Source organism: Terrapene carolina, unplaced genomic scaffold, assembly GCF_002925995.2.
Source record: "Terrapene carolina triunguis isolate 2854851 unplaced genomic scaffold, T_m_triunguis-2.0 Scaffold84, whole genome shotgun sequence".
Classification (NCBI taxonomy): Eukaryota; Metazoa; Chordata; order Testudines; family Emydidae; genus Terrapene; species Terrapene triunguis.
In genome coordinates, this window is record NW_020664435.1 from 17,922,837 (window position 1) to 17,947,535 (window position 24,699).

A 24,699-nucleotide genomic window follows, 5' to 3' on the forward strand; every position below is an offset into this window, starting at 1 on the left:
CTGGTGAAATAGAAGATTACAGTTATGCATCAGTATTCCTGTAATGTGGCTCCTCACTAATGCCCCTCGGGAGGGTTGCAATGAATATCTGACATTAATTGGTTTAGTACCAGTATGTCTGACCTTGAAGAAATTTAATAGGTCAATTCTTCATGGTGTTTTCTAATACAGAAATCATCTTAGACAGGAAGCTCTTCGGGGCAGGGATTATGTCTTCATATGTGCAGGATCAGAGCCTCTGAGTGCTTCCACAAAATAAATATTAAATAATAAGGAAATAAAAGGCTAATCATAAAGCTGCACCACTGTATGGCATCACGAACATCATTGCTTTCAGTAAATCTTTCATATCTTGGGATTCTCTATCAGCTGGGAGATGGAGGGGGGGGTTGGAGGGACAGAAGGAGGAGTGAGGAGAGGTACTGAGATGGGGGAGGAGTGGGCAGCTGGCTCCAGGCTGGGAAGGAGGGTCCCAACTGCTTCCAGGCATGCCCATTTCAGCCCTTCCAGGTCCTGCTCCCCGTCCTGTTCCTGAGCCCTGCAGTGGCCACTCCAGTTCTTCTGAATCCTGTTCTTGTCTCTGCGCTACCCTCCATATCATGCAGGAGTTTATTTGGGGATAGAGCCCCCAGAATATTTCCATTGCAGGGGCACTAGCAGCCCCCGCTCCCTCAGCCTCCCAGTTCTACTGCTCCTGTGATGGATTATGGATACTGTACAGTTGATACATAAGTGCTAGTTTTATTGCTTCAAAAATAGGCTAAAACCTGTGTCTGATTTACTGAACAGTGAGACAAGGTGGGTGAAGTAATATATTTTATTGGACTAATTTCTGTTGGTCAGAGAGACAAACTTTCAAGCTACACAGAGCTCTTCTTGAGGTCTGGGAAAGGTATTCCCAGCATCACAGCAAAATGCAAGAAAAGATATTTGCCCACCTTGTCTCTCTAATATCCTGGGACCGACACGGCTACTACTACACTGCAAACAACAATTACTGAACAGTGTAATGCCAAACCAAATTACTATGAAGCATTTTTGATATTTTTAATACACTGTCAGAGCTGCAGCAGCAGTGGCTGAAATATCTGTTTGCATTTACGTTTCCTGCCTCTCTTTGTGCGGCTTCATGCACTTGTGGCAGGGTCTGCCAGGAGAATCTCACTGTGGTCAGAAGCTCTTCATCAGTCACTATGTTTCAATGCACGCTGCTCAGTCAGCAGCAAACCCTCATCTCGTACACTGCACAGTCAGCTTGCTTTAGTTGCTCTGTGCTCATGGATATAGGCTGCGTGAGCAGAAACGAATGATTGTTCAGCTCCCTCCTGTTTAAAGGAACCTAGATGAAGAAAATCAGTGCACTGACCCATAATGTCCAAATCTCAATTTAGCTCAGATTCAAACTATGGATGCTCATGGGGCTTAACTTCCTGTGTTGTCTTGTTTTTATAATTAAAAGGTTGTTGAGAAGGAGGGAAATTTGAATGCAAAATACAAATAGAGGCTTAGAAACATATATATGATCTTTGATCTCACTAGTTTTATTGCCTCTATTTAAACACACAAGAGTAGTTTTACAGCATGTACGTTTTGTTTGAGTAGTAAGTTACCTTCTGTTAGAGTGCTGTGAAAGTGTTTGCAATTCTGTGACTATTGTAAGCAGTATTCCAGTTTATTAATTAAAAAAATAGTGAAACATGCATTCTTCAAATGGAAGATGAATACATCACTGGTATTGTGAATAACCCTCTAATACACTGTGCTTAAAACTGGTAACAAAAGTCACAAAGGGGAACCTTTCTTCATTTCAGCTGTCCAACCAGATGTATTGACCCTGTTTCTTAATTTAAATACTTCAGCAAAGGGAATTCTCCCTCATTTCCAGCTCTGCTAATATATATAAAAGGCAAGCAAGAGATCTGCCCAGATGCCTGATGCATTGTGAAGCTTTGGAGTATAAATTATGGACAGAAATTGCAGTGTGTACCAGCTTCCATAGGGAGAAAATGTAGCTCTAATCAGCTCCCTCAATTTTTTCCAAATCCCATGAGAATTTACCACTTTCTTTTTCTGTTATTCCCTCCTCCCCCTCCAAATTAAAGCAGAATGATGAAGTATCTACTATTCAAGTGAAGGAACAAGACCAAGATGTTCTGGTGCTTAGGAAAGTGTTGTCACATAGCCCAGCCCCCACATCAGGGAGTGCCGAGAATGATTGGAGGTAAGAGTTTTTTCCTTGGGCGCTCAGAGAGAGAGAGACACGCACACACAAGCTGACTGCAGAGCTTTCAGCAGCCAGATGGACTCAGTTACCAGCAAGAGAAATAAGATGGCAAGATATTGTAGCATTTAGGGAATGTCTTTGTTATTAACTCTACACTATGGGAAGTTCCAGGCTGAGGATCTTTGACCCTCATTTAGACAGGAAGGATTCTGCTGCCTTGCTAGGCAGGGAGCTTCCCTTGCCTACATTTGATGTGCCTTATTTTAAATATATTGATGAAGAGGATGAGGAGGATGAATGGAGTAGCCGCTCACAGTCTTCAGTTGAGGATGACTCTGTGGACTCTCTGCTTTCTGATAGATATGTGGTGGTATCGGGGACTCCAGAGAAGATTTTGGAGCACCTTCTGAATGACTTGCACCTAGAAGCAGTCCAAGACAAAGAGACAGGTAAGGTACAAATTGGATTCTGTTCCTAAAACACAGCTTTCTGTGTCCTCTGTTACTGTTTGTGATACTGTCTGCACATTTGGCTGACAAGCTGGCATGTAATAGTGCATATAATGACCTCTGCTGTTAAGGGTTCTAAGTGCTGTATTTAAACTCGCATGCTGGATCTGTCAGGTGACATCTTAGCTATGTTTATCAAAAGGAAATCAAATCCAGGCCAGTGGGGTTTTGTGTTTTGGTTTTGTTCCCTCTGAAATTCTCACTAGTCCTTGTTGAAAGCCAGCTGACTAATGTCACTGCCTTGGTACAGGGAGGAAACGTGAGAACCCGACAATAAGAATGTGTTGAACTGAGGCACATAGCCTCTGGGCAGAAGTGTCAACAATTTAATGAAATTATTCAGCAGCTACACGCTTTGCAGCAACTTCTGCTTTTTTCATAAATGGCTTTACATTGTTGCCTACATTGCACAAGCTGCAGTGTCTATTATACAGTACTTGTCTCTTCAACCAGAGACACTAATTCTTTGTAGCCTGCAGCTATTATATTGATCAGACAACTTGATTCACAGTTTATGTAGCAGTTCAATCTTTTAACTAAATACAAATTTTGCCACCATCAAAGCACGTTTGGCATATCTGTTGCTTCATAAAAAGTCTTACAAACTTCCTTCAAAGCACAAGATATAGTATATAAGAGAATGTAGTACTTGTGGGTCTTCAACTAGAGACTGTAATTTGTTCCAGCCTGGAGCAAATTATTATATTGATCAGGCTACTTGACATGTAGTGTATTTTTCAGCTTGGTCTCCTGGCTAAACGCACAGTTTCTGTCACCAGAGCTCCTGTGGTAGTTTATCAGGAGTTCCTACAACCTGAAATCTATTCACCAGCATAACTACGTTCACTAAAACTGTAAAGTGTCAGCACAAGATCAACCCTTCAGAGTTTCAAAATGCTGCTGAAGGGCTGTGAAATGTAGCTGGCTGGAAATGGAGTTGATATTTTTTATTGTTCCCAATGGAGTTAAACTGCACATTCTCAATGCTTGTGTATATGCCCCACTACAAATGAGATTACTAAGAATAAACATGTTTAAAAGGATTAAAGTGACAAAAAGTATAAATAACATCTGTGACTCGCATAGGAATCTTAGTGTCCATTCTCAGAACAAGTCAGTAGTTTATTGTTGGACAGAATTTATTTTCTTACCAATGATGCATAATTTACACAGAGAATAATCCAAAAGAAATGCAAACTGTCTGATTATTATGATGTTCCCTGTGCTGCTTCTGTCTGCCTAGAGATTAATATTTTGTGCAGAGAAAGCACCACTGTCTGACTGTTCTGTTTCCTCAGGTATAATATAATAGTGCTGTGTATAAATTTACTTGTACCAATTCCCAGGCTGAATTACAGAAGTGGTTCATGAAAGGATATTGATGGCAGAGTAATTCAGATCAGGGAAAAGTTCACTTATACATATTAGCATATGTAGATTTGGGGAGATTAGTTGGTCACTCCTATAAACTGCTGTTAGTTTTGTTTATAACCTCATAATCGTACTGGAGAATGTTGAGGTCTTCAGTAATGTTCTGCATTATTTTTTAAGTACAAAGAATTGCTGGCTTGGCTAAATCAGATATCTAGTATATCTTGACTTTTTATTACATCTGTTTTACCTCCCTGCTTATTTTTTTCCATGGGGGTCCCAGCTCAGCTGCTCTGGCTTGACTGGCTGTAAGGAGATGATGATATATCCTTTTAGGTTGAATGTCTCAGCTCTGCAGTGTGGTCAGTAGAAGCTGGGTACTGTTCAGAAAACAAGAATTTAGAGTCTGACGATGGATTCAGTTTTCCATAAAAACAATGAAATGGCTGGCCCTAAACCATGACCAGTTGACCTGCAGTTACATGACAACACCTGTGCTATTATTGTTTTCCTTTTAGTTATACAGTAATATGGGGCTTATCTTTAAAAAATTGACTTTAGGTGCTACATTTTCAAATGAAGGCACAATGGAGTCACCTGTCAAAATTCATGTAAGTCCACTGTAGAACCACTTACTTCCTAACCACAAACATTTGGTGTGAAAATGTGGGGTGTTGGCTGCACATCTTTGTGGTAGCACCTACAGGACCTATGCAAATGCCTACACAGCAAAGCCTCGGGCGGTGGGGGCTGTTTCAATGCAGTGTAGACTTCTGGGTTCAGGCTAGAGCCTGAGCTCTGGGACCCTCCCACCTTGCAGGGTCCTAGAGTCTGGGATCCAGCCCGAGCCTGGAAGTTTACGCTGCAATGAAATTGCCCTACAAGCCCGAGTCAGCTGGCATGGGCAATATACGGGTTTCTCATTGCAGTGTAGACATATCCTCAGTGGACCACAGAGCTAGTGGTTCCTCTGTTTGCCTTGAAGCTACTTCTACCGGTTATTAGGGACACTCTTTTAACGTATTCCACCAACATACATTCAGCAATGACACTGTTATGTTGCAAAGTAATGACGTCCTGAGTCATTTGAACCATTACCTTTGTAAGATGGTACAATCATGCTTTAACTGACAGCAATTGGGTATATACAATCCACCTTTCCAGAGAGCTGAAGGCATAGCGATGTGCCCTTTACTTAATAGTCCAAGATGGCTGGCAGGTCCCCATTTGTTTTTTGAAACCACAAAGAATATTGTTATGGTTGATTGTTCAGTATGACTGGCTCTTTGGCACTGATCTGTAACTGATGTGAGAGAATTTGCACTCCAGTGGACGTCACAAAATCAGGATAATTTCGTCTGAGAGAGCGAGAAAGTAATACACTGCCCTAACATATGTGATCATTTCTTTCTCTAGCACTTGGGCCACAGAGAGGATAAGAGCCTACTATTGGTATCAGCTAACAGTCCTTTACATAGAAATACTTTCAGTTGATATTTTGAGAGACTTTGGAAACTTCCCCCAAAACTCTGTGGGGGAACTTGGTAAAGTAAAAGAGCAAAATAAATGACAATTTCGTTTTTATTTTCATATTCATAGGGAGGAATAAGAGTTTAGCAGAGTTAACATGCAGTAGAGCATGTAATATAATAATGTTTTTAGTTGTTGAGAAAGATAAGCTCCAGTATTAATGCCCTCTAACCCTAAAAACCCACTAATTTCCTTCACTTATATATCACTTGCATCTGAAGAAGTGAGGTTCTTACCCACGAAAGCTTATGCTCCCAATACTTCTGTTAGTCTTAAAGGTGCCACAGGACCCTCTGTTGCTTTTTACAGATTCAGACTAACACGGCTACCCCTCTGATACTTCACTTATATAGAGTGTGAATGTATGTTTTCTGATCTCTAAAAGCTGGAGAGAAGAAAATTAAATATTATAACAGAATTTTTTAAAAAAATAGACTGTAATAGAATATGTTACAATAGCCAAGATGAGTTGTTTGCAAATAAATTTCAATGCTAGGCTCAAGGTTAAAATTTTACAGGACCTTTAGCCAGTAAAGTACTGGTGGTTTTTAAGTTATTGGGTCAGCCGAAGCTACAGAATTAATAGAATAATCTACTTGAGGGGATTTAAACTGAATAAAGCTAGCTAGTTTCACAGGCAAGACAATTGCAGGGAGAGTATTCCCCCACCCCAGTCACAGAAGTCTGCTTGGTACTGCTAGAGAAAAGGAAGAAATATAGGAAGCCAAAGAAATGTTTTTTTCTTTTTTCTTTAAGATGTTTAATTTTTCCATCTGAAGCTCTTATACCACCGGTGATCTATTACAGAAGGGGCTCAGTCCTGTGTTCCTTGAGTTTCCATAACTCCTATTGATGTCTGTGGGAGTTTGGGGTGGGCAAGGAAAGCATGATTGGGGACCATAATGACTAACCACAAGTTTGTAGTTTGTATAACTAAATGGTAACCTTGCATTAAACGTGCATTACTGCTACCATGTTACCTTCATGTATACTTTAGTAGTGCAGCTCACCTGTTAATATCCTGATGTTATAAATTTGATGGTATAGCATAATTACTGCACCTGATGAAGTTTGAGTGACGGGGTAGTGCAAAACTGCCACACTTTTAAAAATTGTGCTAAGTACAATGTACCATGACATTCATAAAGGAAATACACTGGTTCCAGAGTCTAGAAGAGGGGTGGGCAAACTACGGCCCGGGGGTCGCATCTGGCCCTTCAGAGTTTTAACCTGGCCCTCGAGGTCCTACTGGGGAGCGGAGTTGGGGGCTTGCCCTGCTCTGGTGCTCCAGCCGGGGAGCAGGGTCGGGGGCTTGCCCCACTCTGTGTGTGCTGTGGCTTCTGGAAACAGCGCCACATTCCCTCTCCAGCTCCTACACATACGGGTAGCCAGGGGGCTCCGCTGTACGCTGTCCCTCCCCCAACCGCCGCCCCTGCAGCTCCCATTGGCTGGGAACCAAGGCCAATGGGAGCTGCAGGGACGGTGCCTGTGGACGGGGCAGTGCGCAGAGCTGCCTGGCTCCGTCTCCGTGTAGGAGCCAGAGTGGGGACATGCCGCTGCTTCCAGGAGCTGCTTGAGGTAAGTGCCGCCTGGAGTCTGCACACCTGGCCCCCTCCCGTGCCCCAACCCCCTGCCGCAGCCCTGATCTCCCTTCTGCCCTCCGAACCCCTCAGTTCCAGCCTGGAGCACCCTCCTGCACCCGCAACCCCTCATACCTAGACCCACCTCAGAGCCTGCACCCCTGGCCGGAGCCCTCCCTCCCCTCCCTGCACCCCTCCCTCTTTCCCCAGCCTGGAGCCCCCTTCTACACCCTGAACTCCTCATTTCTGGCCCCACCCTAGAGCCTGCACCCCCAGCCGAAGCCCTCACCCCCTCCCGCACCACAACCCCCAATTTTGTGAGCATTCATGGCCCGCCATACAATTTCCATACCAAGATGTGGCCCTCGAGCCAAAAAGTTTGCCCACCCCGGTCTAGAAGTAAAACCCACCGTGCAAACTAAATTTCCATAGTATGGACCCAATTGTCCTATCTGCTTGTCTGCCAGAAAGGATAAAATCCTTATGGATGTAGGGAGGGAAAGGCTCAGAAGAGGGCAGTGCCACCTCCACAGCATCATTTACTTCTTTCCCCTGGGCCTGCTGAAGCTGCTCCAACAGGATCCCTGCAAGGACTGGGCTCTTTCTGGGATATAGGCCCAAGATCAGAGGGCCAGCGTTAGGAGAACAGCTGCTGTTCCACCCTACCTTGTCTCCACCGTACCTCACCCCAAATCCATGGATCTTACTTGCTGTTTTACTCCATACTGTGGCTCCCTGTGGGGACTTCTGGGGCAGTGGCTGATGATGGAATAAGCCATGCTACCAAGGAGTTGGAGAGAACTGAGAGTGATTGTAGGGGTTCAAACCCCCTTCTGCTTTCCTTGGAGTAGAAGACAAACCCCAATCCCTTTGATGGAAAAGTGGAGAGGAAACTGTGTTTCCTGCCAATTGTGTCAGAGTTGTTTAGTTGGGAGATGATAGGCCCCCTGTACTTGGGACTTCTGAGAGTCAGATTTGCCAAAGAAGAAAAGCAACCTACAATATGTCATTAGGCAATAATAGTACATCATTCCTATTCTCCCCTCAATTTTTCCCCATTGTAATGAATTCCTTTACCCATACTAATTGCCAACTCTTGCCATGTTAAGAGGGCAATTGGCAGCCTTCAGAAGGGTCAGCTCTATAGTTGTGTGTTTGTGTTTGTTTATGCCTAGCTGCAGTAGTATTGTAAATGGCTCACAAAAACACTGCATAGACTATTTAAAACGTTAGACCTTAGACCTTAGTCCATTCCGTGCTTTGCTGTACATTGGGCTACCCACATTTGCCATCCTTGCCTATCAACTGTCCTCCTCGCTAAATCTTCCCATTTCATGTTGAGGTGCTTGATGTCATTCAGAACTGTTCATGTCCATGTTATTCCTCTTTTTCTTCTTGCGTTTTCTGGTTTCCATTCCAGGGCGGTGTTTTGGTAAGCATTCTTTTTCCATTCTCCGCACATGTCCCAGCCACTGATGTCTTCTTTTGTAGATTATTTGTGAGAGGGTGCCTTGTCCAGTAATTTTTCTGACTTCTTCATTCATCTTCCTGTCTCTATATGTTGTTCCCAATATTCTTCTCAGACATTTGTGATGGAATGCATTCAGCTTTTGCGTATCTTTCTTGGTCAGTTGCCATGTCTCATTGCTATATGTGATGGTGATAACAATTGCTTTGTACACATTCAGTTTTGTCTTGAGGGAGGTGTTTTTGAGTTGCCAGATGTTTGTGTCTTCCAAATGCAGCGTTTGCCTTCCCGATTCTTCTTCTTATTATTTCCTCAGAACTGGTAAGATCAAATAGATACAATGATTACAATCTAATCAATATGCCATGCCACTTACCTTTCCAAAAAGTAAACTCAGATAGTTTTTTAAATAGGCCCATGGCACTCCTTAGTTTAAGGGTTTAGGACCTTCCCTAGACACAAGACAGTGGAGCAAAGATACAAGTTGCAGTTTTGCACAATCTTTGGACCTCCGGTATTCTTCCTGAAATGGAATATATGGAGTTAAAAGCTCAAATATATCAGTAGGATAAAGTCCATTTATGGCTTTGAAAAATTACAATGAAGGATTTGGATTTAGTTCGTACACCAGCTGCTGGTTCAGAGGGGCAAAGTGGTGGATAGGCAGATTCTCTTCTGCTACCCCCAGCTTAATTCTCATGGCCACATTCTACACTAGCTGCAGGCCACAGATCAGCCCCTTATAGAGCCCTATATGCAGCACATTGCAGTAATCCACACAGACATGCATTATGTTTCCTGTTCAGTAGAGCTGGTTTGAACATTTTTGGCTAGATGAAATTTCAGCTAAATATGCTCTTTCAATAATATATTCCAATATGAAATGAAAACAAATGTCAAAACCTCAGAAGTGGCCACAAAATGGAATTTTCGTCCTCTGGGGGGCTCTACTGATGAATACAAGGAAGAACCACCAAATACACCTCTACCCTGATATAACGTGACCCGATATAACACGAATTCGGATATAACGTGGCAAAGCAGCACTCCAGGGGGGCGGGGCTGCACGCTCCAGTGGATCAAAGCAAGTTCGATATAATGTGGTTTCACCTATAATGCGGTAAGATTTTTTTGGCTCCCGAGGACGGTGTTGTATCGGGGTAGAGGTGTATTGGGCCTTAAGAAAGTAAAACAAAAATATATGGCCAAACTCTGAGGTAAATCAGAAGTGTACATTTTACCTTCTGTGTGCCCCTCGAGGCCTGGTTCTCCTCTCACTGGATCAGTGTAAAACCTGTGTGAGAGGGGTTTGAGGCTCTCTGTACTTACTTATATTCCCTTAATCCCTTTCCTCCCACTTACTGTTATGTAATTTACAATTCCTTATACTTGGGTCTGGATTTTGCTCCTAAACCAATAATGATGCATTACATATCACATTACACATCCGTAATACATACAGTGGATTCAATGCTATCAATCCTACTTGGGAAAAACATATAGTTGCCCCTTTCTTGACTAACAGCAGATTCTGTGGCCTTGCGACTCAGTTTGCTGTTAGAGCCGAAATTGGGAGACACAGCAGAGTAATTCTTGGTGCAATTCTTTTATGTGCAGAATGTACACAAGTCTTGTTCCTTGAATGGAAGAGGTCACAAACAGCACACTGACAATTCCCTTTTTTAGTGTCCTCAGCCAATCTTTGCACCACTGCACTTTACCAAGAGGCAGCTCTCTTGGGCCCAGGGCCGGCTCCAGGGTTTTGGCTGCCCCAAGCAGCCAAAAAAAAGCCGCGATCGCGATCTGCGGCGGCAATTTGGCGGGAGGTCCTTCGCTCTGAGCGGGAGTGAGGGACTGTCCGCCGAATTGCCGCCGAATAGCTGGACGTGCCGTCCCGCTCCGGAGTGGCCGCCCCAAGGACCTGCTTGCCAGGCTGGTGCCTGGAGCCGACCCTGCCTGGGCCTCTGTTGTCTTTGACTCTCACTCCAATCTAACTGCTAAAACAGTGTTGTTTCCCTTTCCTTCCTTATCCTCTGGGCTTTTTACCTGAGAAACCACCTGTCTGAAGGTATTCACCCAGGGGTGCATGGTCTTGAAAAGCAAAGCCTGCTCATCAGTTCTCCTTTTGTGTTGCTCCTGTACAACGCAAAGGAACCCTAGGAAGGTTGATGGCCCATTGGGGCAAAAGAGGGTGAGTGTACATTGACTCATAGAACATGCATGACTTTAGCACCTTTTGCCATAGCTATTTAGTAGGAAGTCATTTCATATAAAAGAACATAGAGTTTCTTCCTAAGGCCTCCCTGTAATGTTATATAACATGAGAATTGTGCCTTCTTAGAGGTTAATTAGAAAATAAGTTTGTGATTGTGGGGGGAGTGTGGAGTTGGAGTTACATAAGTATGCTGAAAACACACAAAACTATATCATGAAATACTGAATGTTTTTCAGAGAATACAGCCCATGCACTGTACTCAGGGAATTCCAATGTTTCCAGTGTAGTCTGGGTTCAGAGTTGCTATAGTACAATGATTTTTTTGTGAGATTAGAGTTTTCTGAGAAATGAAAAAGAGCACATTCATTACCCACCCACAGCATGTGAAGGAAGGACTCACTCACAGAATAAGGATCTGCACTAAGTTATAGTATGTTCATTAAAAACCTGAAACAAGTCTGTTCTACAAAGATTTTCTATAAACTAAATTTTCTCCCCTGCTATTAATGCTCTCCACCCTTTCCTCAGCAATTCCTCATTAGGAGGCCACAGTTCAGTTTTGTACTATATAGAAGCCAAAATCCTCGCCTTTTGTGATTAGGAGCAGCGTTGTTTTTGATTACAGCCAAACTATAATTCACAGTTACGTTAACAGATCTGCATCTTGCAGTCTATTATTACTGATCTTTGTGATATCTTTGTGGATACTGTACTGGTGCAATTGCTTTCTTTTCCAGCCCTCACTTTAGCCTTTCTACACTAAGACCTTATGCTGAAACTAACATAAAAAGAAGTAAAAAAACAAAAACAAACCAACAATTTTCCCTCTCTCCTCACAAAACCCCCAGCTGCTCACAAATAGTTTTTGTGATTATTGATTAAAATGGAGTTTGAGGTTAATTCTGTATGTGTAATTTGCAAATGAGTAGTTAGACCTTTTACAGTTTCTTTAGGATCCCCCAAAAGTAACTGCAAAATTTCGAATTGCTCTTCAACACTAAACACCTCTGCTGCAGCACACTCTGAAACAAGTGTACAAATACAGCATTGCCTACAAAAGCCCTACTATGGCTTATGTAAACTAATGCAAGAGAAACAGACTTTAATTTAAAACATCCAGCTTGGACGCTGTAGAGTGGTGGCCATAGGGAACCGGTCCTGATCCTCCACTACCTGGCCCCAGTGGAAGCTAGCAGGGCCCATTGCTACTTTCTAACTTTCACCACTAGCATGCACTTCAGAGCTTATACCAGCTGAGCATCAGCTGTAATAGAGCTCAGCTCCATTATGCACTGTCCCCTGACATGCCACTTCCTCTCTCTAATTGAGGGGGCAGCTGACATAGGACGCAGCAACACAAGCAGATATTTCTCCTACGAAGGGGATAATTCTCCTGTGGAATCTCTAGCCAGTTTAAATTGAAATTAGGCAGATGGTACAGACCAGAGAATTCAGACACTGTGTTTAATTTTGGATGGTTCTAATGGGAACACTTTTATGAAACTTCAGATGTTTCTGAAAAAAGGAAATATTTGAGCAAGATGCTTTTGGCCCAGTGCAAAAGCTTTGTGAATTAGAAGGCCATCGGAAACCTACGTATGTTCACAATGCATGCTCTAGGAGCAGAGACTTGATCCTCAAGGGGGCTAAGCACTACTTTGGGGTGCTCAGCATCTCTCAGGAGATGCTATAAGTTGTGCATTTAGGGCCCAGACCCATATCACTGAAATCAGTATGAGTTTTGCCACTGACTTGAATGAGAGCAGAGTTGAGCTACTTTGACAGCCAGAAATAGTGCCTTTTGAAATCAGGGAGTCCAAAGCATCGCATGCTCAGTGTCACCAACCTTTTTGAGTGTTACTAGTTCTAGCAAAAGGAAAGATTTGGAATAACATCAGCTACTGAAACAAAATAAATTGCATATCTCGTTTTTAATTTTTTTTTTTTAGACAAGGTGGAAAAATAGCTGCTTGACTTGTGATTGTGACAACAGCTCCAATCGCAGTCAGTGGAGTGTCACTGAAGTCATAAGATGACCTTCTCTCAGTTCAGAAATATCTGTCACATCTTTCCAAAGTAAACTCAGTATCCTGTCTCTGCAGTTCAAAAGTCATGTTAAGGGGATGCAGCCAGAGAAATTTTGGGGCAAAGTAAATGGTGCAAAAATCAATGTAGACAAGAAGGGCCATTGATTGATCTCATTTTGTTGACTATTAATTACAATAATTTGCTGATGTTTTGCTGTGACAGCATTTTGAACCAAATTGTGATTTTATTCTTTCGTTTGAACTTGAACCTTGATAGAGCTGCAAATTGCTAAAATTAGAGATATAAACACCAAGAGGTCATACTGCTCACATGGGGAATGATATGTGCCTTTTAAATGAAGCCATTGTGGCTTTTTATTGACCTTCTTAATTCTATTTCTTTTTCTTTATGCCCCACCTCCTCCAAATTCCATTATCCCTCCTTTTCCTGCCCTTAGAGCTTTTTTTCTGAATTCAACAAACAAAGCTGTTCTTTCCGCTCCCCCCCATCCTCTTTATTACCTAGCATTTGTGGGTCTTTGTTGATCTACTCGCAGAGATCTCTGAAATGGACAGAATAGATAAACAGAAAAATTAAGTAGATAGAAAGACAAATCCTGATGTCTTTTTTGCCCTTTCCTAAATGTGATTTTAGAGCTCCATTGTCAACACAATAATGAAACCTTTGTGCTTGGAAACTGGCACTCCCTCCCACTGATCAATGTAAAGCCTTGTCTGTGTGATTTTGTTTGTTGTTGTGGATGTCGGTACATCATACTGACTACACAGACATAAACTGGATGCAAAAAACCTGCTCCAAGTAGCATTAGTCAAATCCCTGGTGTGCACTTCATTAACATTCTCCAAGCAACAGTAAGCTTACAACATTTTAAAAAAATATCCTGGAATAGAATGGAAATCTCTCTAGCTATGGGCAAACGATAACATTTAGAATATTAAAGTGACCACTGCTTTACCTCATCTCCGCACCTAAACCCTGCTGTCTCTAAAGATAACTACATAATAGGCAGTTAGAGAAATTCTGACTTCCTATTTGAGTATATACCAGCAAGAGATCTGCAGTATTGATAGGTAACAATTTGAGTACCTCAAAACTCCGCAGAACCCACCTGTTTTCTAATAAGTTAAAATACCTCCATTGTCATGCCTCTTTCTGCTTCACAGTTATTAACAAAGAACTCTTTTTCTGAAGGGGAACTGGTAACTAGATACATAGCCTTTTTCTTATAGGTCATTGGTTCAATTTGTGATTGTTAGTGTTAGTTCATGACCATTTGATGGCCCATATGAAATGAGTTCATGGAGGCAGGTATCCATGTCAAACTACCATCTCACTGGGCAGTAAATAGCACCCATCTTGTAATTCTCAGTACAAAAGGACTGATTGACCATGGAGACTGCCCCCTTACCCCTAACCGCTAGAGCTGGTCCTCCAGAACAGGGCAGAGACACATTGCTGGGGGAAGAGTCATATGGCTGCTACCCATGCTGTCCTTGTGATTTCTCGGATTCCAGTCTCTACACCTGTAAATAAGACACTTTTCTCAAAGTGGCACTTTCTACATTGCTATTGTATTGAATTTTGGGGCCATTGGCTCTAGGATGGGGTGAGGCTATAACTACTTATCTTCCAAAACCACTTGTAGAGCATATGTAAATAACTTTTTAGGGAATGGGGGTGGGAGGTTCACTTTGTAAGGATATAGCTCTTTTTAGCACCAGTGAGTGTTATATCTGCATATCAAGCTAAGATTAGTGTCCCTTAATTAATCTGCACTTACATAGCAATCTGTCATATTTAAGGAGTTCTGTTGAAAGCCAGTTATTTAAAAAGGAGTCTTAGGGCTTGTCTCCACAAACTTAGTTCGTGGCAAGCTGGGGTGTGAATTTATTCTGCAATAGCCAATTGTCGGTGTGGACCCTGCTGACATGCATTAACAGTCCCTTTGTGCACTTTGATCTGCCCCTCTTTGAAGGGAGTAGATCAAAGAACAGTAAGGAACTATTAGTGTGCATCAGAAGGGTTCACATGGACAGTTGGTCCGCAGCAGGCTCGTGCAGGGTAAATTCGCACCCTAGCTTGCCGTGAACTAAATGTTTGTGTAGACAAGCCCTGAAAGTGCACAAGTCTAATGCTTCCTTCTGTGAGAGAGAAGCAACTGCAAATTTCAACTCGGGGAATTTCCTATAAAGTCTTGGCAGGGGAATGCAGTTTTTCCTCGCGGCTGTTGTTGTTAACCATCCTCCTAACCACTAAATACCCCAAGGTAAGCAGGAGACAAGAGGCTTCTTCGTGGACATCCCATGTCTCTGCCCTTCTTGCTGACTTGTGTTGACTCCCAGGAAACATGGCTACGGTAGAAGGCATATGCTTTCAGGGGCTCCTCCTGCCATGGCTTCTCCCAGAATCCTGGTGGTGGGAAGAGGGGCAGGCTACATCACCGAGAGAAAAAGCAGCACAACTTAATAGAGCCTCAGGCTGTAATGACTCTGTTTTCCATCGTGGGAATATGGAGAAACCCAGCCAGTTTCCCTATCCCATACCTTCTCCAGCTCTATGGTGCTGGAATCCTTTGGAGCCCTGTAGAGAGGTTTCCACAGGTTTGGGGGAAGTACCATGTACAGAGATGGAGGGAGGTCCTTGGCCCTTTATTTAAAAATCTCTTGCTGAGAGCATTGGAGATATGTGCAGAGAAGTAATTATATCTTTATCCTCTATTTTTCCTCCTTGCTGACAAGATGTTTAGAAAGATTCAATGTGGTATCTTCTAATCACTGAATCTAATTACAAAGAGGAATAAATCACTAATAACATTTTTAAAGTGTCTGAAAACCAATGACATGTTAAGTTATGCAGGAAGCTGTCACCTTGGATCTCATGATCCAGAGAAAGACGGCGAGAATTGAGTTCCCACTAGAAGTTCCCACTGACTGTCTTCTCTGATGTGGATCAGTGTAAAGGGCCTTAAAGCACTTGGTGGAACAAATCCCACAAAGTACCCCACTTCCTTTTTGAACCCCCCTACCTTAAGGAGTGTCAGGGTGGGTAGGGGAGGGAGGGGGGGTCCAGCTGTTCTTTGCCAGCATAATGGCCCACAGAGAGCCATTACAAACCCAGTACAATTTACAGCAGTCCTGGGACAGAATTTAGAAGGTTGAGATGCATTTTAAAGACACATTTCCCTCCCTACTTGCTCCATTTCCTGTGTCTAGCACAGGTAAAGACTAAGAAACAGGAGAACTGCAATGGGAGGGGCAGGGGGCCATGGCCCTCCCACTTTTTGAAAATGGATGGACCTAGGCTGTCCACTTGAGGACCTACCCTCCCGCCCCCCATCATGGCCAGGCCGGCAGCTGGACCGTGGCTGGGGAGCCTGGGCAGCTGTGGGGGGCCATGTTGTGAATCCGCCACCTGCCTGGGATGTGAGGGTCGAGAGTAGTCCTGGCCCATGTCCCTTCCCTGCGTGACCGCCCCACCCTCCAGGGCAGGAGGGTCCGTGGCTCACCACAGCTGCCTGCAGCTCTTATTTGGACCCGGCTCTGGCTGGGGGGGCGGAGTGTCGCAGCCCAGCCATAGTAAGAGCCGCATGGGCTGCGCCATGGACCTTAGGAATATACCGTCTTGCGCTGCTCAAGAAGTGCAAGTTTATTAATTGGTTCACCACTTCATCAATGGAAAGTTTGATTTACCAAACACTGAGCAGATTTACCAAATACTTTAGGCAAACTCACTGGTAAATTATAAACAGTAAAACAAGTTTATTGATTACAAAAGATAGATTTTAAGTAATTATAGGTGATAGGCAAAAAGAGTGGTTGCCAAAATAAAATAAAATAAAATATAAGCACGCAGTCTAAACTCTCAACCCTATTAGACAGGGCAACATCTAGATTAAGCAATTTTTCTCATCCCGCTGGATATTGCAGTTCATAATACACGTTTCCCCAGGGCCAGCCCTAGACATTGTGGTGCCCTACACAGCCCCCCCACAGGGGGTGGGAGGGGCTGGCCCTGGGCCTCTGCGGGGGGGTGGGGGGGAGAGCTGAGCCCAAGGTCTGTGGGGGGCAGGGGCAGGCTTTGGGGATAGGGGGAAAACTGCTCCCCAGCACAAGCCGGCAGAGTGGAGTGGGCTGGGGCCGGGTCGCTCCACTTTCCGTCACCCGGTGAGTGCAGGGCGCGCCCGACCCCTGCTGCAGTCCCCTGTGATGTAGTTCGGGGAAGGGGTGGGGTGGGGCGGGAAGAGGCAGGATGGGGGTGAAGCAGGGGCGGGGGCTTTGGGGAAGAGGTGGGGTGGGAGCGGAGCAGGGGCGGGGGCTGTGAGAAAGGGTGGAGTGGGCGCGGGGGAGAGCTTTCCTGGCTGGCTCAGCTGGCCGGGGGATCAGGCTGGCCACTGGAGCAGCACGCAGCTGCGTAGGGCACCAGGAAATTTGGGGCAATTTGGTGCCCCAAATTTCCTGGTGCCCTACACAGCTGCGTAGTTTCCGTATGGGTAAGGACGGCCCTGGGTTTCCCCCTTGAAACCTGGGCCAGTCTCCTCTGTTGGAGTCTTAAGTCTTCTGAGCATCCTTGTTGCTTGCAGAATTGATGGGGGGAGGAGCAAAGGCCAAGCATGTGTTCTGTTTTATACCCTTAGTCCATGTGTTTGGAGAACATAAATCCAGGCAGATCTGGTGGGCTGAGTCACAAGGAGAAGCAATATCCCTGTTTGTCTCCTGTGAGTGAGTCATTGAATTATAACTCCTCTGCTGGCCATGGCTGGTGATGTCTGTTCAGCACCCACCCGGGCACTGGTTACCTCTTCCCTTGTTGTTATCTCTGGAGAGTTAGTATCTGGGCACTTCCCAAACCCACAGCCTATTTTAGTGAAAACCATACAACACAATTCTTATAATTTAATATGTATTAATTATATACCTATTTAGATGGAACAATGGCTTTCAGCAGATCATAACCTTTCCCATGATACCTCACATGGCATGCTTTATATGTAATATCACAATTATATGTAAATGAGGAATATGGGGGTTATAGGGTGCTCCCCCAAGTTATAGAATGTCACAGGGTATTCTTATGAAAACTTTATAGTTATTTAAATAATAGCTGAGTCTTTTGATGCCAGCTTCCCAAACTATACTATAGCAGGTTTTTCCTGGGAACGTAGGCCCCCAATCCAACAAAGATTTACATACATGCTTAACTTTACACACTATGACAGTGCATAAAGTTAAGCATGTGCATAATTCTTTGCAGGATTGAGGTCCTAGTAGCACATGGGTCTATCATAGTAGAAAGGCTACTTCAAAGACAACTTTTAATAAATTAAAGTGCCCAGGGTGAAATGGCAGAAGCAACAAAGCAAATTTAATGTTGTGTTTGGTGAGGAGGGTCCTACCCTCACAAACCTTTACCCGTTCAAATGACTAATACTGGAGTTTTGCAGTCCTTGGATGACAACAGAGTCATTGACAAAGCTTCTTTAGTGTAAGAGAAGGGATAAATCAGCCTAAACTAACCCAAAGGGAAATCCTGATTCAACATTGGTAAACTATGGAAGGGGCCAGTCACCAGATGGCCTGCACTTACTGCAGTGTTTTGTTTTGTATTACTTGGGTGTGCTTCCTGTTGGAAACAAGTAACCCAGTATAGGCAGAACAGCCAAGTCCCATTCAGCACCTCAGAAAGGGCTCGGAGTGCAGGCAGTGTATTGGAAAAGGAAATGGCACAAACAATGATTGCTGCATTGAATTATCAGCCTGTCTGACCAGTCCTGAACCCCTACTTGTTAGCTTGCCTAACTTTCTCAGTGTGTTGCTCATGGAGTCACCAGGCTGGGAATGTGGGGGAGAGCTTGGAAGAAAGACTTGAGCAGCCACGGGAAATCTTGTGGCATGGCAGCCTTATCCTCTACCACGTGTGAATCAGCATGACTGGAGCTGTAATGTCAGAAGAGGCAGATTATGCAACCCTTTTACATGGGTTGCTGTCAGTCAAGGGAGTAAATGTGTGTGTGTGTGTGTGTGTGTGTGTGTGAGAGAGCTATGCGTACTAGGCAACAAAGTCTGCTGTGGCCAAGCAACTCAGAACAGAAGCCATGTGAGGAGGAGACCGTGACAATCAAGAGGTGGGATGGTATTCAGGCATTGGCTGTGGCACCTGGAATGCTGTCATTGATGAGGGCCGGACAGTCCATGCAGCTGATGGCTGCTTTTCTTCGAATGATTTGAGACAAGAGTGGTGGCAAGGATCTAGTGAAGTCCGGGTGCAAGGCAAGAGTGAGAAGCTGCCCTGCACTCACTTTTATGACTTTCATAGAGACAGGCTGGTGAGTAAGGAAACTGGTTTACCCCCTCTACATGGTGATCAACAAGTGGGGGCAAGCCATCCATCCATGCTGTTATTGCCATTTCCTTATCTCTTCTGCACCACCAGACAGATGGACTACAGTGGGAAGATAAGAGGGAGCCATATCATTCTTTTGTCTTCTTTCCTGTTGCCCCAGGCCTAGGTGTAATTTGGGGGGGGGGGAGAAGGAAGGAAGCAGGGGAGGCGTTGCTCTCCCAAACTGGGCAGGCACTGAATTCCCCACACACACGTACACAGTCCCGTTGGCCTGACTAGAGCTGCCTGCCCCAAATATTGAAGTCAAATTACACCTTTGGCCCCAGGCAAACCTGGCTTGGTTGGCTTATTATAACCAATCAGTGAAAGGTGGAGATACACATTGTTTTATTGCAGTCTTTTGCAAGTCTTCTCTTCTGATTATGTACCCTCTGTGTTTTGTAACTATGGTAGTATATTTACTTAGTGCATGCTTTAAAATATCTCAGTTTCATGGCAATTAAAGTTTGTAAATAGACTGAAAACTTCAGTGTTAAAGTTGCTATAGTCAACATTAGTTAATAGAAAGTGATACTGGCAGTATCTCGGCATGAATACTATAGACTTTTTTCCCATTAATACTTCAAAACCTATATGAAGTAGTAGATTTATCCAATAACTTCAAAAAGCACTATTGTGTTTGCATATTAATCACTGGGGTCAGATCCTACTTGCAGAAAAGAAGTCTAGCTGGAAAAATTAGTGCTTCATTAAAGTCAGACAAATTTGACATTTTTGCCATCTGCCTGTGGTTTCAGTGCTTTCTCTTGCTCAAACAAAATAAGAAACTGCTCCAACAGATGTGATAGCTGCAACTGGAATGCAACTTTAAAGTGATATTTGACTTTACCAGACAAAATAAGTTTGATTAATTCTTTATACTTTAAAGTAATGCCAGAAATAATTTGAAGATGACCTTATAAATTATTCCCTGTTCTGATTTTTGTATCATTAAAAAAATATTCTGGTGGTATATGTTAACATCATGCCCTGATATTTTTTCTTCTCACTAATGTCAGAAATAAATGACTTGCTCATTATTTTTTTATGCATTGAATTCTCAATGATTCAGTGGTTAGATGACATAACTACTGTAATTAATGTAATACATTTTCAGTAGATTATGCATTGATGTTCTTTTTCCACTGACCTTTCTTTCTCAAGATAATTTTCATTTTTGCTTCATACTGTGTCTATACTGGTATAGCATTTTTAGACTGTTTGATTTTATTTTAGGGCATAATCCTGCAAGATACTGAGTGCCTTCAACACTTGCTGAGCTCAATGGAAGTTAAGAATACTCAGCACCTTGTAGGATATGCTCAGCATCCCACCATATCAAACCCTAACAGCATTCTGCATTCACCACTAACATTAAGAGACAAATGTAGATATATAGTAAATTACTGTGGAATTACAAATTATCCAGAAGCTTCTACTGTGCAAAAGAATTGCTCTCAAATTGTTTTTCCATTTCTGTAGATCAGTCAATTTACTGACTTCTAGCTCCAACTTGCTGGACATGCATTTGCACTGCTGAAAGGTTTCAGAGCATTGCATGATATTTTCTAAACCAAAACTCTGTTTGACAGATTCTGCCTTGAGGCATGATTATAATTTTTTTCATTTTCTGGAAGAGAGTTAGAGGTGTGACAAAAATCTATCAAGCTTGAAAGTGCTGCAAGTCTAAAAAGGTTTGCTGCAGCCCTCATCTAATTTACTTTCAACCCAATAAGTGAATATTTAAAATAGCAAAAAGGATTATTCCCTATAGAACAGTAAGTAATCAGCATCATTTCTACTGAAACACAAAGATCTGTTTGCTCAGCTGTAAATATACCACATGTAGCTGCAAAAGACCAGCAAGCTTAAAAAGTTCCTGAACAGTAATAATATTTTTAACCTTTCCTCTGAGAATTCTTTCCTAATCCTAAGGTTACCATATTGGAGCCCCTGAAAAAGAGGACACTCCAAGGAGCCCCGCCCCAACTCCGCCCCTTCCCTACCCCGGCCCCGCCCCAACTCTGCCCCTTCCCCAAAGTCCCCGCCCCACCTTCACCCCCTCCCCTGAACGCTCCGCCCCCTGCTCCTCCCCCTCCCCTGCTTCCTGCGAATCAAATGTTCGCGGGAAGCCTGAAACAGGCAGGCAGCAGGTGGGCTGGGGCTGGGACTGGCGGGGGGGGGGGGGGGGCGCGGGGGGACGGGGCCCAGCCCCTCCCCCCCGGCCGAGCGGCTCCCTCCGGCGGCCGGCCAAGAGGCTCTGGCCCCGGCGGCTCCGGGGCGGCTCCGGCCCGGCTCGGGCCCTGGGGCACCACCCGGGCACCCCCAGCCCTGGTTGCTCCGGCTTGGCTCGGGCCCCAGTTCTGGCCGTCAGCCAGCGGCCGAGCACCCCCAGCCCAGTCGTTCCAGCTCGGCTTGGGCCCCGGTTCCGGCCCTGGCCGAGTGGCGCTGGCCGAGCACCCTCAGCCCCGGTCGCTCTGGCCCATCTTGGCTCGGGCCCCGGTTCCGGCCAGCGGCCGAACACCCCAGGCCCCACCGGCCCCAGCCGAGCGGCTCCGGCCCGGCCCCGGCCCTGGCCGAGCAGTGCCGGCCGATGGCATCCCAGCTCGCAACCGCCTTCTCCCGGGCTCCGGCTGCTGCTGCGCTGGGGAGAGCGGCGGGAGCTGGGAAAGTTGAACCCCGGGGAGGAGGCGGTCCCCTTACCATGCCTCCCTATTTTCCCGGACATGTTCGGCTTTTTGGAAATTCCTCCCGAATGGGGATTTGAGGACCAAAAAGCCGGACATGTCCGGGAAAATCCAGACGTATGGTAACCCTACTAATCCAAACCTGAATTCCTGCAAAGGAAGAACTCCCGTTCACTTCAGTAGAATTTTTGTCTGTGTAGGACTGCAGACTCAGTCACTAAATGTGATATAAAAATTGCTAATTCTGCAAGATAAGGGTGATATACATTCTTACTCAACCCTTTTTCATTCAGAACTCTAGCTAGTGCTGATTGGAATAGCAAGTGCATGAAGACATCAGGATTTGACACATACTCATCACTTTTAAGTGTCTTTGTCATGAAAAATAAATGTAATGTTAAGTTCCATAAGGACCTACAAGTGAATGACACTTTTCCCGTGGAATTTTACAATTTTCATAATTCAATAAACTAAGTTTCCCTAAAGATTTTACTCATCATGAAATTTATGAGGGGAATGGCATAACTCCAAAGAGTTTTTGAATATTTGCACATTTTATATAATGGGTTATATAACGGGTTTATGAAAACACTAATTAGAAAAAAAAAAAGAGTGAAAGCACAGGTATGAGTTATTGCAGCACAATGGTATTATGTGGAGTTACTCTGAATTTGCACTGAAGTAAACGAGAAGAGAATTTGGCCCTTGGAATTAACATAAAACAATTTCCAAAATGAGTATTAGCAGCTAGTATTTTTCTCCAGTCCAAAAAAAGAAGAAAAAAGAAAAGAAAGTAAGTGTTATTCCAGATTAACATTGCATGTGCAAGAACAGAATTTGGCCACATATGTTGAAAATGTGACCAGTGCATATACAAGCAAGCAGCTATTTCCCTTGTGCCATGTAATTCCTGAACAACTAAAGGTGTTTACATGACCCAGTTCACATGCCAGTACATTTTTTTTTTTTGCCAAAAAATATTTTTATACACAAGGGGCCAAATTGATGCTCATTCTGTACATAGACCCGTATCAACTTGGAAAAGGGTTCTGGGCATCATTGTTGACAGTTCCTGTTCAGTGTGCAGATATAGGCAAAAAAGCAAACAAGGTGTTAAGATGCATGAGGGATGGGATGAAAAATAACACAGAAAATATTATAATGCCATTATGTAAAATCAATGCTATGTTCTCACCTAGAATTCTGTGTACAGTATTGGTCACCCCATCTCCAAAAGGATATTGCAGAACCCAAAGAGATTTAAAGAAGGGCAGGAGAATGATCAAGGGCCTGGAAAAACACGTACATGAAAAGAGATTTAAAAGGTTGAGATTCCTTACCTTGGAAAGCAGACAAATAACAGGGGACACGATAAAATAATGAATGGCCTAGAGAAGGGAGTTTGGGAGCCTCTTCTCTCCCTGTCTCATAACACAAGAACAAAGGGCCTTTTAATAAATTGAAAGGTAGCAAATACAAAACTGATGAAAGGAAATAGTTTTCCACTCCAAATATAATGGAGACTGGAACGCATTGCTTCATGTCATAGAGGTCAAGAATTTAAGATTCAAAAAGGGACTGAAGGTTTATGTGGATAACAAGAATATCCAGATTTGTCATAGGTAATGCAAAAAAGTTGTACAAGGGGTGGGAACCTCATACATCAGGGTTTAAACCAATCTCTAACTATTAGGGATTAGGATGAGGCCCATAATTATACTAATCAGTCTACTGCCAAGTTTCTTGTATTTTTTTTCACTGAAGCATCTGGGGCTGGCTACTGTCAGAGACAGGATACTGGACTAGATGGACCATGGGTCTGATCCAGTATCTAGAATCTTTGAGCAATACTCTTCCATCACGACTCCAGAAGCAGCACATATTTTTCTTCTACCACCTTGCCCTGTCTCTGATGAATGATGAATTGTTATTGGCTGCCTGTTACTCAGCAGTGAAAAAGACCCAAGATGTGTATAAGAGTCTAGGCAACATTGGTCCTATTTACATAGTTGAATGGGGGGTTGGCAAACTTTTTTTTTTTAAAAAACATGTAAGGGGAAAAATACAAGTCTTGACAGAGACTGAACATTTTATATGGTATTTAAAAATAAACAAAGAGCCTTCACCAGTGCATAGGGCTCAGGGACTGCTTGGCTTCTTATTACAAGTTGGGAGAACTGATGCAGTTTGTCATGTTGATGCTTTTGATACTGCTGCTTTTAGGAAGCTGCCTTCATACTTTCTGCTGCTGGAATCACAGCACAGTGTAGCACAAGAGTCATGCTCTGGAATTGCAAGTGTGAGGATTAGGAATATATAGAGCTGGCTCAAAATTTTGGATCAGTTTTCAGGGGGAGGGAGAAACTGATGAATTAGTAACATTAATTATTACCTAGGCTTGGGAAAATAAGATTTTTATCTCCTGTCTCTCTCAAGAGCCAGTTGTGCAACTAAAGGGGCTGAATCTGCATAGTTTATTCAATATAAGTAGCATTTACTCACTAATGAGTACCACTACTCATGTGAACAAGTCCTACTCAGTGTGAGTAAGAGTTGCAGAATTGGGACCATAATGTTGTCTAAGGACATTTTTAACCTGTGAAGGAGAAAAGTTTTAATTTTGTGCCTGTGAATTCATGCAGCTTGCTCATTTGGGCAATCTCTTCTCTTTTTTGCATTCTCTGTGCA

At 43.7% G+C, this 24,699-nt stretch overlaps 1 protein-coding gene across 3 annotated transcripts in view; it reads left to right on the top strand.

The window, feature by feature from the left end:
* RAPGEF5 (Rap guanine nucleotide exchange factor 5) overlaps positions 1-24,699 on the top strand; it is a 229,185-nt gene that overhangs the window by 142,187 nt on the left and 62,299 nt on the right. Inside the window, exons 10-11 of one of the 3 annotated variants that reach the window (XM_026649327.2) lie at positions 2,106-2,221; positions 2,585-2,673. In XM_026649327.2, the coding sequence (XP_026505112.1) occupies positions 2,106-2,221; positions 2,585-2,673 (205 nt within the window). Of the gene's footprint in view, positions 1-2,102; positions 2,222-2,381; positions 2,674-24,699 lie in introns of those variants that run through there. The other 2 variants (XM_029910987.1, XM_029910988.1) reach the window with 2 other exon arrangements.